This window comes from Dromiciops gliroides, chromosome 3, assembly GCF_019393635.1.
Source record: "Dromiciops gliroides isolate mDroGli1 chromosome 3, mDroGli1.pri, whole genome shotgun sequence".
Lineage (NCBI taxonomy): Eukaryota > Metazoa > Chordata > Mammalia > Microbiotheria > Microbiotheriidae > Dromiciops > Dromiciops gliroides.
Window position 1 is genome coordinate 665,674,745 of NC_057863.1, and position 19,131 is coordinate 665,693,875.

The window sequence follows — 19,131 nt, forward strand, 5'->3', positions numbered from 1 at the left end:
GAGGATGGGGGCTCTTCCTGAGCTGCAGAAAGCCTCACGGGCGGGCGTTGCGGGTTAAGAACCATCGGGGCCGGAGCAGCCCATAAAGGGCTTCTTTGGATCCGGGGCTTCCGGGGCTCCCCTTGCCCAGGGCCCACAGCTCCCGGGGGTACCACAGGTATCAGAATTATTCCCGGGGAGAAAAGGATGAAACTGAGACTCGGTGGGGCCGGGTGAAAGGGCGGTCCCGCCGGCGCGCAGCCGGTTCGGGAGAAGGCCACCCAGATGCCCTCAGAGGCCCGGCACAGCACACATGGGTGAGCCCGGCTCTCGGCAATCTGCGCCTATTTGTAGAGACTCCATTTCCCAGAATCCCCATGGTATCGATCGCTGCGTCACTGCGTCCTGGCCGTACGTGTCCGCGCTCCCCTCTCCTCATTGCCGCAGGCCCGGTGCATTGTGGGAGGTGTAGTTCCAGCGGTCGGAGGACGCAGGCGCAGTAGCTGCGGAGCGGGTAGTCGGCCCTTTGTTCTCGGTAGCGTCCCCGCAGCGGCAGCGAGAAACGGGACCAAAATCCTCCGGGAAGCTGGCGCAGGAACGACACCTCGGCCTGAGGTGAGCGCCCGCGCGCGATGGGGACCGAGGGCGCATGTGTAGAGGGTGCGCGTGCCCGCACGCGCGTGGGGCAGTGGGAGGAGTGGGGCTGGGGGGGGGGGGTTGCGTTCCGTGTTGGGGGCGGGGCCGGGGCAGGTGAGGCTGCGGCAGGGGCCGGGCGGGGCCGCGTGCGCAGGCGCGCTGCCGGCCGGGGCGGGCTCCGAGTGCGCAGGCGCGGGGTCCGGCTGCTGGCAGCCGGTGCGGTGGCCAGAGGGCGCGGGAGTCCGTGGGTGAGTGAGTGCGCAAGGGGGGGCGGGGAGGGCGCCGAGCCCCGGGGGCAGGGCCAGCCGGGACGCCGGAAGGTTTGCCCAGTTCTCGGTGCTCCGGGCCCCCCGTCGGGTCTTTGCCGGGGGGATCACCCCTATTACACAAAGGGGAAACTGAGGCCGGGGAGGGGGCAGGATTCGAACTCGGGTCTTCTCGCCTCTCCCGCCCCTTAGCGGCCTCTGCAGAGACCCAGCGGCGGCGAGGGTTCTGGGGGGCCGGGGCCGCATTGGGGTGCTTAGGGGGTGGAGTGAGCACGTGACAGTGTACAGAGCATCCCCGGGGGTCCCGCGGACGTTGTCCCCCAGCAGCCCTGCGAGTCCGGGTATCTTGCAGATGGGGAAACTGAGGCAGGCAGAGGCCGAGTATTTGGCCATCAAGGTCTTTTGACTCCGGCCCCCACAAGGCGGATGAAGCTTGTGTAGAAGGTGCAGCCCCCCCCCCCCGGGCTACGACCAACCTCCCCCTACCCCCACCCCAACTCCCCCCCACTCCTTCCCTGTGACCCCAGCTCCCCGCCCCCCTGCGACCCCCGTCCCCCACTCCTACCCTGCGACCACCGCCCCCCGCCCCCCAGGAAGCACAAGGGTTTGCGCTGAGGGGGCACTTACCCGCCTCCCCCAGACTCAGTCACCTCCTCTGTAGAGCGGACACCTGTGGGCACCCCTGCCCCCCAGCGCTCCCGGTGCCCGGAGGGGGTGGGGTGGGGCTGACACCCCAGGAGGTCTCCGGGGTCCGTCTGGGGCTGGGCCCCCTCAGGGTGCGCCCCTTCTCTGACCCCGCCCAGCCCGGGACCCCCGCCCCGCCGGGGCAGAGCCGCCCTGTCTCTGTGTGTCCCCCTCCCTCCTTGGCCCAGAGGGTTTGGGCACCACCAGAGTGGCCAGGCTTGTGCCCTGTGCCCTCCGCGGGCGCCAGGCGGTCGGACCTGAGTCCACATGTGACCCCGGCAAGCCGGTCCGCCTCCGCCTGCCTCAGTTTCCTCCTCTCCCTCCGGGCTGGTTGTGGAGACGCAGTGAGGTAAAAGGGGTCTCCCTGCCTGACCAGAGGGTGCCCGGCCTTACCGCCCCTGGGGCGGGGGCCGGGGTGGGCCGGAGGGACCGTGGCAATGCCCGGGGAGGAAGGGGCACCGCCTCTCAGCGGGCGGCCTCGATCCCTCATCCCACCTCGTGCCACCCCCCGGACCCGCCTCTGAGAGCTGCCCTGTCTGTGGCCTGGGCACGGGCCTCCCGGGGTGTGTTTGGTCATCGCCATCACTTAGCCTGCGGACGGTACCGGGCCTTGTCTGCAGCCTCCCCCGCCGGCCCCCACGGCTGCCCCAGGACTTTGGGACCCACTTTCTCCTCTGTCACTGGGGACCCAAATGCCGTCCTGCAGGTGGTTGTGAGGGTCCGCCCTGTCATTTTACGGGCAAGGAAACTGAGGCTCCAACAGCAGAAGTGACTTACCCAGCTCCCCCCAAGTGGCATCACTTTCAACCAGTTAATAAGAATTTATTAAGTACCTACTATATGCCAGGCATTGTGCTAAAGCCTGGCATAGAAAAGGCCAAAGCACGATCCCAGAGCTCCGGGGCCTCCCCAGTGCCTGGCATACAGTGGGCACCCAATAAATGTTTGCTCACTGACTGGGGAGGGAGCTGGCAGGGGGTGGGGAGGCCCTGGAGCCGAGGCCTTCAGCCCCTGGGAAGGAGCCAGCCAGCCTGTGGAGGACCAGGGAGGCCAGGGTGTGTCCCCCCCCCTTCCTCCCTCCTCTCCCCTTCCTCCCCATTTCCCCTCCCCCCTCCCTCCTCTTCTCTCTCCCCCTCCCCCCTCTCCCCCCCTCCTCTCCCCTTCCTCCCCATTTCCCCTCCCCTCTCCCCCCCTCCTCTCCCCTTCCTCCCCATTTCCCTTCCCCCCTCCCTCCTCTTCTCTCTCCCCCTCCCCCCTCTCCCTCCTCTCCCCTTCCTCCTCATTTCCCCTCCCCCCTCTCCCCTTCCCCCCATTTGCTTTCCTATGCCAGCAGCCACACCAATAAGAATGTGACCCCCCAGCTTCCTGGGTCCTGGGGGAGGGCACCTCAAGGTTGTTTCTGGGCTGTTGGGTCTGTCGTGGAGCATTTTTCTTAATGGAAATGCTATCCCAGACATGCCTGCCGCCTCTCCCGCATTCCCCACAATCCCCTGGGAGAACACAAATCCATATTCATTTGCAGTATTGATCGGCCTTGGAAGGTGTCCAGACTGCAGAGAGAGGGGAGGGGGCAGGGGCGGTGCCAGGACAGCCCTGGAAGGCAGGCACTCTTGTCACACCCATTTTAGAGATGCAGACAGAGCAGGACTCGTCCAGGGTCACACAGGCCAGATTTGAACTTGGGCCTTCCTGTACCCACTGAGCCGCCCGGCTGCCCCGACTCTCCCTGCCTCTGTTGTACGCTGGGCTCTCTATCCCAAATCAGGTTCTCTCTCCCCAGTCCTTTGCCTTGGGTGGGCCGGCGCCCGTGAGGACGAGAGCCCCCATGGCCTGGGGCCTCCCGTTGCCGCTGATTCTGTGCAGGGGCAGAGATGCTGCTCGGGTGGGCCTCTCTCGGTCAGGTCTGTCCCCCTGCGGAGCCCCATGGGGGGGACCGTCCTCTGCCGGAAGCTTCTGGCCTGCCCCGACTTCTTCCCTGTCCAGGATGCCAGTGTATCATCAGGCCGCGTGGCAGGTGGCCCCCCTCTTCCACTTTACAGTCACGGAAACTGAGTCTCAGAAGCCACGGCCCCTGGCCTGGCCTCCTGACTTCTCCCGGGGTTTGGGCCTTCCCCCCAGGCTCTGCTGTCCCCCAATAGCGGGGCTCTCTATGGGGCTCGAGTGTGCCCGTTTATTCATCTGCTCTATCGGTCATAGCACGGAGAGCCCCAGCTCCTCACCTGCCTCCCTAGTGCCCCGACCTCCCACAGAAGTCACCCTACAAGGGGGACTAGGAAATGTCCCCTGCCCGCGAGCCAGGGCCTGCCTTGCTGACATTTGACTTATTGCCAAGTGTGTCTCTGGGCCCCTTTCTTTTGATGTTGGCCAGACCCACTTTGACTGTGTGTAGTCAGTTGGTCAACAAGTATTTATTGAGCGCCAGGCTAACCACTGGGGCTCCAAAGAAAGGCAAAACCCTGCTGTAAACAGCTGGGGCCAAATACGAGATGCACCGAGGGGAAACTGAGAAAGGTTCTTTCTCCAGATGGAGTTTTAGCTGGGACCTGAATGAAGCCAGGAGGCAAGGCAGAGGGAGAGGGTTCCGGGCATGGGGCTCAGCCAGAGAAAGTACCTGGTGTCCGGAGATGGAGGGGAAGCCCGTGAGGCTAGGAGCCCGTCCTCATAGGACCAAAGAGGACGCACTGGGGAATGAGGTGGGAGGACGCTGGAAAGGGAGCAGGGCCAGGCTGCAAAGGGCTTTGAATGCCAAATGCAGGCAACAGGGAGCCACCGGAGTTTGTGGAGTAGGGGTGACACGGTCACCCCTTTTTTTATTGTTTTTATTGTTTTGGCGGTTTTTGGCAGAGCAGTGAGGGTTAAGTGACTTGCCCAGGGTCACACAGCTGGTAAGTGTCAAGTATATGAGGCCGCATTTGAACACAGGTCCTCCTGACTCCAGGGCCAGTGTTTTTCCCACTGTGCCACCTAGCTGCCCCCAGACCTTAGCTTTTAAGAAAATTACTTTAGTGGCTGAATAGCGGATGAATTGGAGCGGGGAGAGATTGCAGGCAGGCAAACCCTTGCCCCCTCCTCCCCGCCCCCCAGCAGCTACTGCAGTAGTCCAGGTGTGCGGCCACCAGTGTCAGAGGAGAGGAGGGGGCGTATTCAGGAGATGTCGCAAGGGTGAAATGGACAGATCCTGGCGCCATATTGGATATTGGGGGGCTGGGGGGGTGAGAGATAGTGAGCAATCCAGGGTGACTCCCAGGTTGGGAGGATGGGGGAAAAAGTAAGAGGCTCTGTTCACTCTGAGATGTCTGAAAGGCCCTTGGAGATGGGGGCGGGGAGAGATATCCTGAAAACCTAGCGAAGGGAGAATCCCGGGGAGAGAGTGGCCAGCAGGGTCCGAGGCTGCAGAGGTTGGGGGAGGACCGCCTGGGTCACTTTGGTGGAATGCCGGGATGGAGGTTGGGTTGCACAGAGTGGGAAGGTAGGAAGGCCAGGCCCACGCGGTGCGGAGGAGAAGCCTCACATACCTGGGCCGGGGGCCGATCCCCCGCTCTGCTGCCACCCAGGGGCTGGCTTTGGGCCCCAGCTCGGGCGTCTCTAGTGCTTCTCAGACTCTTGGATGACTTAGGCCTGTTCCTGGCTTGGATTTGACCTCTTACTGGGGGCAGGGGAGGGTTTGACCCCACAGCGTATAAAGCTTCCGTCCTGCTGAGTCTGGGCCTACAGGACGCGCTTCATTGTCCTTGTGGTTTCTTTCTCCTGCAGCTCTGCCTCCCCCTGCAAGAACCCTCGAGGAGGCCACGATGACGTCGAGGTTCCTTTCAGCCACGGCTCGGGTGAGTTCCCATCCCTCTTCTCCTCCTGAGCAGAGATGTGCAAGTTCAGATGGATTGGTTGGTCTGAGTCTCTCTCCTCCGTCCTGGGACCCTGGATTTTTGTCTGGGTGCTGCCTGTTGGTGTCATCCATGGCGTCTCAGAGAACTCATCCCAGGGGCCTTCGACAGTGGGCGGCTGGGTGGACTCCTTCCCAGAGGGCCCAGGCCCTGGGGCAGCCAGCATCTCTGCTGATAATTTCGATTGCGTGAAGGGTCTGCTCAGAGTAGGACCGGCCCGGAGGCTCAGCCTCCATGATACCCTGAGACTGCAAGAGAAATGGGAACTCCTGCATGTTTGCGGCCAAGATGACGGTGACTCAGTCAGCGGTCACCATTGCACTGAGACTTGTAGATTGAAGTCTCTGTTGCTGCCTCCTGTCACAGCCCTACATGTATTTCTTCTCTCCCCCATGCATTTGAACCTTGCTCCTCAGCCTTCTGTGTATATGCTGTTTCTCTCTGACTCTGGTGTATGGGACTTTTTTTTGTTGGCAGGGCAATGAGGGTTATGTGACTTGCTCAGAGTCACACAGCTAGTAAGTGTTAAGTGTCTGAGGCCGCATTTGAACTCGGGTCCTTCTGACTCCAGGGCCGGTGCTCTATCCACTGTGCCACCTAGCTGCCCTGTATGGGACTTTTTAAAACACGCTAACATCAAGTCCATCATACAAAGTAGTGATGTGATGAGCTCACTCTCCCTGCTGAAAAATGAATTTTAAACCCATATGGGCTTCCTGGATAGGATCCAGATGAGACGGGTGGGCAGCTGGCTTCCTTCCAAGGAGTGGGGACCTGGATGTGACTGCCTCCCCCAGGCCATCGGGAAATCTAGAGTAGCCTTTGGTAAGGGAGGTTTTCATGCCCGGAGCAGAGCCCTGCTCCCTCCTCCCCCTTCCAAAAGGGTCAAGAGCTCAGAGATCTCTGAGAATTAGTCACCAGCTCCAGCCTGCAAAGGTGCGCTGTCGCCTGAGCCTCGGAGACTGGCAACGTGTAGGAGCTCCAGCCTGTGGCTGTGTGTGTCTTGTGGGCCCAGAAGCGGCTTAGGGAGCCCTCCTCGGACTATTGCTTTGAGTGCATAGACTAAAATACATTTGATTGCAAAGGAAACCAATCACGCTGTGTAGCCCAGATGAAGAGCCTCCCCCGGCCTATGGTCCCTCCCACTTGTGAGCGGTCACTCGCAGAGGCTGAGATGGGCAGGAGGGAGGGCATGGGGGACAGAAGGGAGACCGTGGGCTATTGACGGCCTCGCACATTTTCTGAGCCCACCAACTCTGCCTTTGTTTTGATCAAGAACAGGCTCTGCCCTGCCCTGGCAGACTTGGTGGTGGCTGTTTGGCTTTGCTGAACTGCTTTCTTGACTCTTTCTTGTTTTAAATTCTTGGTACAAGATATAGCTTCCTGGGTAGGAGAGGTGGGAGGATGGACTCAGAAATGAGGGGCTTCTGGGCAAGAGCCGCAGAGATTGCGTGTGAAAGGTCACATCAACCTGACGCACCTCATGGGCTTCTCTCTCCTGCGTCTGTCCTTCACTGTCGCTGGCCAGTTTAACTTTAATCCTGACCCTATGGCGCTTTTTGGGCACGTTCATTCTCTTTATAGAACAGGGAAATGCTGTGGATACAATTCGCCTGAGCATTTTGGCAGAGCATTTGATAAAAGTCTCTCCTGTTATTCTTGTGGAAAAGGCATGTGGTCTGAAAGCCACATGGGGTTGTGTGACTGAATGTGTGTGTGTGTGTGGGTCATGAAAATGTTGGCAACAACGAAAGATGACGTCTGCCTAGTTTATATTCCTATGTGCCTGGGGTTGCACAAAGGGGTCCCGAGTGGAGAAAGTGTAAGGATCCCTGGCCTACAAGATGATGCCAAGAGGAGGCCGGGAAAGAGGCCGAATGGCTGGAGCCAGGAAGTGGTCATTGACTTGGAGGACCTCCCTCCTAGAGAAGGAGGTCTCCCCAGCGGATGGTCCCAGGGGTCTGTCCTTGCCTCTGATAGGTGGCCTTAGAGGTCATCCAGTCCAGTCTCCTCATCTTACAGATGAGGAGACTGAGGGAGAGAGGGGTTAAATGACTTGCTCGGTCATGCATCTAGTAACTGCCAAGGTAACATTTGAGTTCAGGTCTTCTCAACTTCTCCATCTGATGCTCTATATGCTATACCAAGCTGCTGTTCCCTAATGATAGCTATAAGAGCTTTAAAAATTGTGTATTGAGGGGCAGTGGATAGAGCACGGGTCCTGGATTCGGGAGGACCTGAGTTCAAATCTGGCCTCAGACACTTGACCTTACTAGCTGTGTGACCCCAGGTAAGTCACTTAACTCTCATTGCCTGATAAAAAAAAGTAATTGTATATTGTCGCTCACATCTGCCTACAATCATCTCCCAAACAGAGCCCCAGGTCAGCTCTACGTGTTGGATTCAGGAGGCTACATTGTGCAAGCAAGCCAGTGCTGGGGAGCTTTGGTTTTAAGAGACGTTTCCCGTTACTTGCCACGAGGGTGTTTTCGCCTTTTGTTCGTCCGAATGAGTTTTGTTAATATTTTGTCTGCTTCTCTAAAGTAACCCCAGGTGGTTTGGGTGGCATCATAGTAAATTCGTGGTTTGCCTTGGATAGTTTCCTAATGTTAATTATATTGCTATCCAGCCAGAAAGAAGTGATTTTTTTCCTCTTCAATTATCTGTCTGTCTTTATTTCTGTAGGGAGTAGCTTGTCCTTGTATTTGTCTAAGTCCTACCTGTCGTGGTAGGTGGATCTCAGAGACTTGCTGTATTTTGTGGTTATTTTAAATGGATTTTCTTTTTCTACCTTTTCCTGCTAGGTTTTGTTAATCACATGCAGAAAGGCTGGAGATTTTGTGGGTTTAAGCTGCTACTTGACTACATTCTTCATTTTCATTGATTTTTAGCTGAGCCTCTGCAGCTCTCCAAGTTGTTTCCTAACTTTCCTTCCATCCCTGCCTTTGTGATTTGCTTCTCCATTTTGGCGACTGGTCGTTTGTAAGGGTGCGTGACTCCTGGACACAGTGAATGCCTTCCCCAGCCCCTGCTATCCCACTAAGACCGGCGCCGTGGCGATTCTGCAGAGGACGGAGGAGGACGGAGTCGTGCGTGACTGTTGGGTGCCTCCCCGCAGGATGCAGAAGGAGACCTCAGCCAAATTCTGACCCTGACCCTGACCCTGACCCCCAGGGGAGAGCTTTGGTTACCTCACCCTCTTCCTTCAGGCCCCAGACAGCTTGGCCAGACCCAGGGCCACCGGCCAGGAGTCGGGGTAGATGAAGCTTTTAGTGGTCCGGTCCCTCGGGGCTCTCTCACAAGCCAGTCACTGAGCTGGCAGCTCCACCCACTGAGCAGACCGGCCTGAGCCTCCAGATTCCTGACCTTTGACTCCTGCCCATTCCTCCTTTGTTCATGGTACATTGTAGGTCTTGCTGAATTCACCTCACCCCTCCCTGGATTGTGCGCTCTGTGAGGTTGTGCATATCCCCTGGTGGCAATAACCGGAGGTGACAGCTGGGTTGTTTAGGAGAAACGGCTGGGGGGCCCGAGGGCCTGGAGATGGGGAGAACGCGTTGTTACTCCTGGGATCGGGCCCCTCAGATTGTCTCCCCCAAAGCAGGGGATCCGTAATGGAGCAGTGGATCCTGATAAGGGATAGCTAGGCTGTGCCTGCAGGTATATGTTTGGGTCTCATTAACAGATGGGCGTGGATTCTGTTTGTGTGCCGAGCTACTTTGGAGGGTAGATCTGACCCGGGCTCCGTGTGGGAGTTGGCGACCAGAAAGCTAAGGGAGGCATGAGCAGAGGAAGTAGGCAGTTAGGACCGGATGTGAAGTAGCCCAGACACTCAGTGAGAACCCCTTGTGTGGGTGGTGTGGTCATTCACTTCTCCGTCGTGTCCAACTGTGTCACCCCATTGGGGGTTTTCTTGGCAAAGCTCCTGGAGTGGTTTGTTATTTCCTTCTCTAGCGGCTTTTACAGATAAGGAAACTGAGGCAAACAGGTAGAAGTGACTTGCCCAGGGTCACACAGCTGCCAAGGGTCTGAGGCTAGATTTGAACTCAGGAAGATGAGTTTTTCTGACTCCAGCCTTGGCTCTCTATCCATGATGGTGCCCCCTAGTGCCCCTTCTTCAGAACTCCTTGTACATTCTGGTAACTCCGTGTTTTCTCCGTACGGTACTGTTGCCGGCTGAGCAGGAATGTGTTTGATGTTTCAGGCATCGCTGACGTTCAAGGATGTGGCCGTGGACTTCACCCGGGAGGAGTGGAGGCGCCTGAGCCCCACTCAGAAGACCCTGTACCGGGAGGTGATGCTGGAGAACTATGACCACCTGGTCTCCTTGGGTAAGGACGGTGCTGCCTCCGGGAGAGGGAGGGGGCAGCCACCAGGTTCCTCCGAATTTGGGGCTTTTGTGTGCAGGAATGTTTAAGAAGAGCTTATGGCTCAAAGTCCATTAAGTTTCTGCTAGCTCTGACTCCCTGCTTCCTGTCTGTATAGACGGCCGGCCTGCCAGCTTCCCTCGGCTGACCAGGGCCACAGCTTCCCACCTCTCAGGAGCCCCAGGGCAGATGTGGGAAGGCAGGGGAGGTCCTCGCTCTGCAGGGCAGTGGGTCAAAGACACCCACTCATTGGCTTTCTGAACCCAAACCACATTTGGGATCCATTCCCATAGAACCTTTCTACCGGCCTCTGGGCCTGCTTAATTGGCTACCTTTGTCCCCAAAGGTGAGATGGGTCTTTTGTTCCCCAGCATTTGCCTGTTTCTCTGTCCCGAACAGGACTTGCAGTTTCTAAACCAGAGGTGATCTGCCGCCTCGAGAGGGGAGAAGCCCCCTGCCCGCCCCGGCGAAGAGTCTCCAGGGCCGCTTGTCCAGGTGAGCGAGGGGAAAGTAGGCCCAGGGGAGTCTTTAGGTAACAGCCGCTGCTGTGTCCCAGGATCGGCCAGCTTTCTCTGCCCGGGTGCTCGGTGATCATTTGTGGGCAAACGTTCTGCTTTGCAGAGGTGCTAGTTGAGAGGACTTTGGCTATTTGTCCACGCAGGACACGGACAGAAATCATTCTAAACCTTTCCCCGCAAGCTGCACTTTTGGAAGTCTTGCCTTTTCTTTCTGGTGGAAGCTTTCCTCTTTGTCAGGTCAGGGCTGCCCGTCTCTTCTCCACTGATTCCCACGTGCACGACCGGTGAGAATTTCCACCGCCAAAATTGTCTTAAGTCTGCGTTTGATTCCTTACCATTGTCTTTAAACAAAAGCGAGATGGGTCTGATTGCTGTCTGGGTCTGCCTGCCAAGGGCTCCCAGGTGGTGTAGACTTCAGAAACCATCCTTGGCCATGATCCCCAGGACACCATCTCCAGCACATGGAAAGGAAACTACTGTCTGTTCGTCCGTGCCAGCACTTCCTTCTGTAGTCCCAAATCTGCCTCTGCTTCTGTGCTCTGGGGCTCTCCGGAGCAAGTCTGACCCTTCCTCCTTCGGGCGTCTGAATGCTGCTAGAATAGCGACCTCTCAATTGGCACTTTCCTTAGACATCCCTATTTCCTCCAGCTGATTGTGGTATGGTAAAGTCTTGGACTCCTTTGCTTCCGTGACTGCTTTCTAGTTCATCAAGGTCCCTTGTACAGTATAGTGTCCTGACATGGCTGGTTGGGCCAGCGTACAGGGGGCCTAACCCTTGCCAGTGGCCTCTCTGGGTAGCCTAGGGTCACATCGCCTTTTTGGCCACTGGCTTTAGTCTTATTGCGAGTTATTCTTTTTAATGAATTCTTTTCATTTGCGAAGCATATCTTATCTCCCCTCCCACATTCCCCAACCCCTAAATGAAAAAGAAATTAGGAAAAATCAGACCCTTGTAACAATCAGGCAAAACTCATTTCCTTCTTGTCTGTGTTTGCTTCTGGACCTCGAGCCTGTCTTCTTGGCCTGGCAGCAGCAGCACCACGTGCCTTCAGCCAGCCTTTCTGACCACAGCTGGTCATTGCCGTGGTCAGAATCTTCAACCAGCCACAAGTGTTGGTCTTTGCACTTTTGTCGTTACTGTGTAGACACTTCTCCTCGGTGGGCTCGCTTCATTTGGGTTTGGTTTGTATCGGGCTTCCCAGGGTTCTCTGAAACTACCTCTTCCTCTTTTTTTTTTTTTTTTTTTTGGTGAGGCAGTTGGGGTTAAGTGACTTGCCCAGGGTCACACAGCTACTAAGTGTCAAGTGTCTGAGGCTGAATTTGAACTCAGGTACTCCTGAATCCAGGGCCACTGCTCTATCCACTGCGCCATCTAGCTGCCCCTCTTCCTCCATTTTTTATGGACTAGCAGAACAATGTTTCATTCATTCACATATGACAATTTTTTCAGCCCCAATTGCTAGGCGTCACCTTAGATTCCAGCTCTTAACAGTTAGGTCTTTTCCCTTTTGGGGTTGTCTTTGGTATGCAGCCCTGCAGTGGTATTGCTGGACAAGGACAGGCACAGTTCTACAGCCCTCTGGACACGGTTCCAAAGCGCTCTCCAGAATGGTTGTATCAGTCCACAATGCCCCCGATTTTCCCCCATCCTCTCCAACACTTCCACATCACACGAATTAGGGGCATAGAGCCCCCATCATCTGGGAAATCTGCATAAAAATGTTTGGCCCTCTCTTCATACCAGAGAAAAAAGTCTGAGTTATTATTTGATTTTGTTTTTGTTTTTTGCGGGGCAATGGGGGTTAAGTGACTTGCCCAAGGTCACACAGCTAGTAAGTGTCAAGTGTCTGAGGCCAGATTTGAACTCAGGAACTCCTGACTCCAGGGCCGGTGCTTTATCCACTGCGCCACCTAGCTGCCCCCAGTCTGAGTTATTATTATTAAGAGAGAACATATGGGGCAGCTAGGTGGTGCAGTGGATAGAGCACCGGCCCTGGAGTCAGGAGGACCTGAGTTCAAATCTGGATTCAGACACTTGACACTTACCAGCTGTGTGACCCTGGGCAAGTCACATAACCCTCATTGCCTCACTAAAAAAAAAAGAGAGAGAGAACATATGATGTTATACAATATCATACATATATTTTATGCATTTCTGAGTTTCTAAACCTTTTCTGTGTTGTGTGCTGGTCTCCTTGTGTCATCTGCAGCTTCCACAAAACTTCCCCCAAATTCCCATTTAATTTTTTATCCCAATCTGTGCTATATTGAAACCACAATTGGGAAAGTCGTGATGTGGAAAGGATAATTGCATTATTTTCCTTTCCAGTCATATTAACCAGTCTGATAGATGTAAGCACCTTAAAGTTCTTTTAATTTGCATTTCTATAATTAATACTGATTTAGAACATTGTTTCATATGACTCTAGGTGGTTTTGGTTTCTTCATCTGTTTGTATCTGTTGACCATTTATCAATTGGGGAATGACTTATGTCATAAGTTTCGCTCAGTTCTCTATATATTTGAGAAATGAAGCCTTTATCAGATACATTTGCTATAAACATATTTCCCAGCTTTCTGCTTTCCTTCAAAATGCTTGTGTTGGTTTTGCTTTGACAAAATCCTTTTTTTTTTTTTTCAGTGAGGCAATTAGGGTTAAGTGACTTGCCCAGGGTCACACAGCTAATAAGTATTAAGTGTCTGAGGCCAGATTTGAACTCAGGTACTTCTGACTCCAGGGCTAGTGCTTTATCTACTGTGCTACCTAGCTGCCCCAAAACCTTTTTAATTTAACATAATCAAGGTGTAATTTTGCTCTTTTGAGCTGGTTAGTAAGGAATCGGTTGCCTTGAAACCTTTCAATTCTCCCATTTTCCCCAAAGTACCTGATTTTACAGTCAGGAAAACCTCCAGAGTCCATGGCCAGCATTATTCCCATTCTCCCTTGCTTCCTTTTCTGTCTGCAGTGTGAGTCTTAAATCTCACACACCTTGACATTTATCTATTCCTTGTGACTCTGTAAGTTATCCAGCCAGGTAAAGTTCACTTATCATCCAGACCTTACCTCACCATTTGGTTGAGAGATAATGTGGTAGGTTTTGTGAAGTGCCTTGCTAAACTTTAAATACTCAATATCTACATACCTAATATATATCTCACTATCTAACCCTTCCCCAGCCAGATGACTCATCTCTATGAGTAAAAAAAAAAAATGTTGCTTGTACACGATTTGTTCTTTTAGAACTGATAGGGGGTCTTGAGGATCAGCTCTTTTTGAATGTACTCACAATCTTGCTGTGTAGGTCCCAATTTTTGTCATGTGTAAGTCTTTACCAGTCTGTCCCCTTCCTGAAAATTTAGGCATTTTCCCAAAGATTATTTATTTATTTATTGTGGTTTGTTGGGTTTTTTTTCTTTCCCAAAGATTATTGACATTGCTTCTCAGAGAATATCTCAAATACTTTCAGTATTTTAATCGACTTGGAATAGAGTTGTCTTAACTATATCATCTTTATTAATAGCTCTTGTGATTGAAATTGAGTCCCATTCTGATTTTGGATTAGAAAATGTCAGTTAATTTTTGTTGGTTAAGCAAAAGCAATTGCTTAGGTAGCTTATTGGATAAAGCATCTCTTCATCAAGAGCTCTGGCTCGTAGTTCTCTGCATTAAGCTTTCAGAACATAAAAAGAAGTAACTCAGTAACAGCTAATTCAATGATAAATGATTCATTTAATTAACATTTTATAAGACGCAAAATCTTGACAAGATTCAGCATTTATTCAGACATAGGTTTGTAATGCACAATTTTGTGACATTTCAACATTAATTATCAATTTCTAAAAGAAAGGAAACACATTGGGTCAAACATATTGCATATAGTTAGTACACACTTGGTTGGCTATTGGGCCCTCAATAAGCCTGTCTAGATCTCAATTTCTTTTTTCTTTTCTTTTTTTTGGGTGGGGGGGGGCAGTGAGGGTTAAGTGACTTGCCCAGGGTCACACAGCTAGTAAATGTCAAGTGTCTGGGGTCGGATTTGAACTCAGGTCCTCCTGAATCCAGGGCTGGTGCTTTATCCACTGCGCCACCCAGCTGCCCCCTAGATCTCAATTTCTAAAAGCCTTGATGTCTTTAAGTACTAGAAGATCCTAGCACCTTAGGCCACCCCACTTTGCATATACATCCTCCTCAATTTCCCACCTTAGCAGTTGTTTAGAGATCACTTTATTTTCTCCTTAGTCTTGGGAAAAACAGAATCTAAACTTTGTTTTAATTTTGCACAGCCCAGAGAACAGGGGTGATTGACAATTTGTGGTTTCTTTCAGCTTCCCTTAATGAGGAGACTAGCTGTGACAGCAACTCGACTTCAAAGCAGGACGTTTTTATAGGAGCCCCTTCTAAGGAAAAACTGGCAAAGAATTGGTATTCCAAGGTGGGAGAAACTTGGGAGTGTGATGTCAGGTTAGGGAGACAGAAGTACAGCCAGGAGAGACAGTCTAAAGTCACAGACCTTAATGGAAAGCCATGTAACAAGGTGAGTGTGCCTGAGGGTAATACATTTGGAAGAAGTTTGAATCTGGGGTCTGTCTTTGTTACTCAACAGAGGACTCCTACAGAAAAAAGTCTCCAGAATCATTCTGTGGCAAAGAGCATGAAACAGTTTTCAGAACTGTTTAAATGTAATAGAATTCCCTTTGGGAAAATGCTTTGTAAGTATAATAAATGTGGAAAGTCCTTCAGTTATCACTCTGATCTCGTTCAGTTTCATAGACAGTATACTGGAGAAAAGCTGTATGAACGTAATGAACACGGGAAAGCCTTCAGCAAAAGACCATACCGTACTCAACGTAGAAAAAATCGTAATAGAGAAAAACGTTATATATGTAATGAATGTGGAAAAGCCTTTAGTCAGTGGGGAAGCCTTATTGATCATCTGAGAATTCATACTGGAGAGAAACCTTTTCAGTGTAATGAATGTAAGAAAACCTTCAGCCAGAGGGGAACCCTTATCAGACATCATAGAATTCACACTGGAGAGAAGCCCTTTGAATGTCACGAATGCGGGAAAGCCTTTGGTAACAATTCCTGTCTCACGCTGCATCAGAGAATTCATACTGGAGAGAAGCCTTACATATGCAATGAATGTGGGAAAGCCTTCAGTGGGCGACAGAACATGATTCATCATCAGAGAATTCACACAGGAAAGAAACCATATCAATGTAAAGAATGTGGAAAAGCCTTTCGACACAGGGCGTCCTATGTCTGTCATCAGAGAATGCATACCGGAGAAAAACCTTTTCACTGTAGTGAATGCGGGAAAGCCTTTAGACGGAAGGAGAACCTCACTGCACATCGGAGAATTCATACTGGGGAGAAACCTTTTGAATGTAACGAATGTGGGAAAACCTTCAGCAACAATTCTTGCCTTACTTTACATCAAAGAATTCATACTGGAGAGAAACCCTATAAATGTAATGATTGTGGGAAAGACTTTAGGCACAGGGCATCCTTTACTTATCATCAGAGAGTCCATTCTGGAAATAAACCATATAACTGTAAGGAATGTGGGAAAGCTTTCAGTCAAAGAGCTAATCTTATCGAACATATGAGAATTCATACTGGAGAGAAACCTTTTGAATGTTATCAGTGTGGAAAAGCCTTCATCAATAATGCACGACTTACAGTACATCAGAGATTTCATACTGGAGTGAAGCCTCATAAATGTAATGAATGTGGTAAAGCTTTCATGCATAAGGCAAGCCTCACAGCACATCAGAGAATTCATACTGGAGAGAAACCCTATAAATGCAATGAATGTGGGCGAGCCTTCAACCAAAGTGCACATCTTATGAGGCATCAGAGGATTCATACTGGAGAGAAGCCCCGTAAGCCTAATGAAGGTAAGAAGACAGCCAGCCAGTTAGGAATCCATACAGCAAATGAGTCAGCAAATACTAGAGAGAATCTTTATCATTGTGATGAATGTGGAAAGGGTTTTAGGCAGAAATCCTACCTTTCTCTCCATCAGAGGATTCACACTGGAGAAAAACCTTATCATTGCAATGAATGTGGGAAAGCCTTCATTGGGAGGGGACAGCTCAATACACATAAAAGAATCCACACTGGAGAGAAGCCCTTTGAGTGCAATGACTGTGGGAAGGCCTTCAGCCGCAAGGAGCACCTTACCGCTCATGAGAGAACTCACACTGGAGAGAAGCCTTATCAGTGTAAAGAATGTGGAAAGACGTTTAGCCAGAACTCACACCTTACAGTGCATCAGAAAACTCACACCGGAGAGAAACCGTTTTTGTGTAATGTTTGTGGAAAAGGATTCAGCTATAGGACCTCACTTATTTCACATCAGAGAATTCATACCGGAGAAAAGCCCTTTGAGTGTAGTGTATGTGGGAAAAACTTTAGTCATAGACCATCGCTTATTAAACATCAAATAATTCATACAGGAGAGAAACCTTTTGAATGTCTTAAATGTGGGAAAAGTTTTACCCACAGATCATCATTTATTAAACATCAAAGAATTCATAGTGGAGAGAAAGCCTACTAGTGAAATGAATGAACAAGAACCTTTAACCAGAGAGGAGGACTTAGGAGAGATTGATGCTGAAGAATAAGCATTTGATTGATTATTGAATGTGAAAGCTTTTGTCACAGTTCTTGATTGACTGGTTCTCAGAGACCTCAGAGTTTGAGGTAGCTTGATATGAGTACCGGACTTGGCGTCAAGAAGAACTCAATTCAAATCTGCTCTTGACACTTTCTGGCCATGTGACCCTGAGCAAATCAGAATCTCTTTAGGCCTCAGTTTCCAAATCTGTCAAGTGGAGATGATCACGTCTACCTCATGAGATTGTTGTGAGGATAAAATGAGCTAATGGACATAAAGCACTTTGCACTCCTTAGAGCATCACACAACCGTGAGCTGTTACTTTTATCCCTGGTGAGAAACTACAGAGAAGCCAAGACTGTGGGGAAGCCTTTTTCCTGAGGGGATCGATATCCTGCTGTACATCAGAGAATTTATACTGGGGGAAATTCGATAGATTTACTGGGTGAGGTAGTCTTTTTTTTATTAAAGTTTTATTTTTTTAATTAACAAAATCTGTTTTCTTTCCCCCACCTTCTCAGGGAAAAAAAGAAAAAAATCCTTGAAACAAATATATCAAATGTAACAAAACAAATTTTCCCCCAAATTGGCCGTGTCTCATTCTGCACCCTGAATCCATTCCCTCTCTGATGCTTCATCGTCAGCCCACTGGAATCATGGGTAGTCCTTGGACTGATCAGAGTTCTTACTGCTTCCAAAGTTCTTTGTCTTTGCATTGTTGTTATTGTACAGGTTTGTCCTAGTTCTGCTCATTTCAGTCTTCATCAGTTTATAACAGTCTTCCAAATGATCCTTTTTATAGCATTGATGTTACTGTCTACATTATTCTGACTGCTCTGCGTGAGCCGTAAAAGGCTTTCTTTGTCTCTGAAATCATCATTTCTTGCAGCATAATAGAATTCTATCACATTTGTATGCCACAATTTTTTTAGCCCCTCCAGTTTGTTTGTTTGCTTGTTTTTGCCACCAAAAAAATGCTGCTACAAACATTTGTCTACGTAAAGACCCTTTTCCTCTTTCTTTGATCTCTTGGAAATAGGCCAGTGGTATAGCTGAGTCAAAGGATATCATGACCCTTTGGGGATCTAATTGCTTTCCACACAGGGTGGACCCATTCACTGATCTATCAAGAGAGAATCAGTATGCCTTGTTTACCCACAGCACCTCCAGCATTTGTCATTTTCCTTTTCTGTCATCTTTGTTGGTCATGTGGGTATTGGGTAAAACCTCAGAGTTGCTTTCATTTGCATTTTTGCAGTCGTTAGTGCTTTAGATTAGTTTTTTATAGGCTCTAGTTCTCCTGGGAGCTGCCTATTCATATCCTTAGATCATTTATCAATTGAGGAATGGTTCTTACTCTTATGAATTTGAATCAGCTCATTAGATAGTTTGGAAACAAGACCTTTGTTAACAGTAACTGGCTACAAAGATTTTTTTGTCTAAGTTATTTTCCCGTTCATTTTAGCTTCATTGGATTTGTGTAAAAAAAATTTTAATTGTTAACCCAAATTGTCCATTTTGTCTTCTGTGATCCTCTCTATTCCATGCTTGGCCATGAACTTTTCTTTTATCTATAGATCTCATTGGCTAATTTTTTCCAAATTTATTTATGGTGTGACATTTTATATCTAAGTCATATATCTATTTGGAGTTAATCTTGGTATAAAATGCAACTAGTTGATCCAAATACTAATATCTTTTATACTGATGTCCAATTTTCCTAGCAGTTTTATCAAATAATTCTTATCCCGTTAAGTTTTTGTTTTTATCAAACAGTAGGCTACCAAAAAATTAAACTCTAACTTTTTTATTTTGCGGGGCAATGAGGGTTAAGTGATTTGCCCAGGGTCACACAGCTAGTGTCTAGTGTCTGAGGCTGGATTTGAACTCAGGTCCTGCTGAATCCAGGGCCGGCACTTTATCCACTGCATCACCTAGCTGCCCCAAAACTCTAACTTTTTAATAATTATTTATTAAGTACAGTGGATAAAGTGCTGGCCCTTGAGTCAGGGAGACTTGAGTTCAAGTCTGGCCTCAGATACTTAGTAGCAGTGTGATCTTGGGTGAGTCACTTAGCCTCTCTTTACCTCAGTTTCCTCAACTGCAAATGGAGATAATAGTATCTATCTCACAGTGTTGTTGGGAAGAGCAAATGAAATAATATTTGTAAAATAGTG

General features: G+C 50.4%; 1 protein-coding gene across 3 annotated transcripts; it reads left to right on the top strand.

Annotated features, from left to right (window-relative positions):
• The first annotated feature begins 496 nt into the window (after nt 1-496).
• Nucleotides 497-17,404, top strand: LOC122751845 (zinc finger protein 260-like). 3 transcript variants are annotated; one of them, XM_043999042.1, is made up of 6 exons: nt 791-863; nt 5,319-5,389; nt 9,651-9,777; nt 10,213-10,308; nt 14,658-14,866; nt 15,095-17,404. In XM_043999042.1, the coding sequence occupies exons 2-6, from the start codon at nt 5,357-5,359 to the stop codon at nt 16,892-16,894; spliced, it is 2,265 nt and encodes a 754-aa protein (XP_043854977.1). In that variant the 5' UTR covers nt 791-863; nt 5,319-5,356; the 3' UTR covers nt 16,895-17,404. The 3 variants fall into 3 exon arrangements, with proteins under 3 accessions (XP_043854976.1, XP_043854977.1, XP_043854975.1); XM_043999041.1 differs by lacking the exon at nt 791-863 and adding an exon at nt 497-594 and having other exon boundaries at nt 14,658-17,404; XM_043999040.1 differs by having other exon boundaries at nt 14,658-17,404.
• The last annotated feature ends 1,727 nt before the right edge of the window (nt 17,405-19,131 follow it).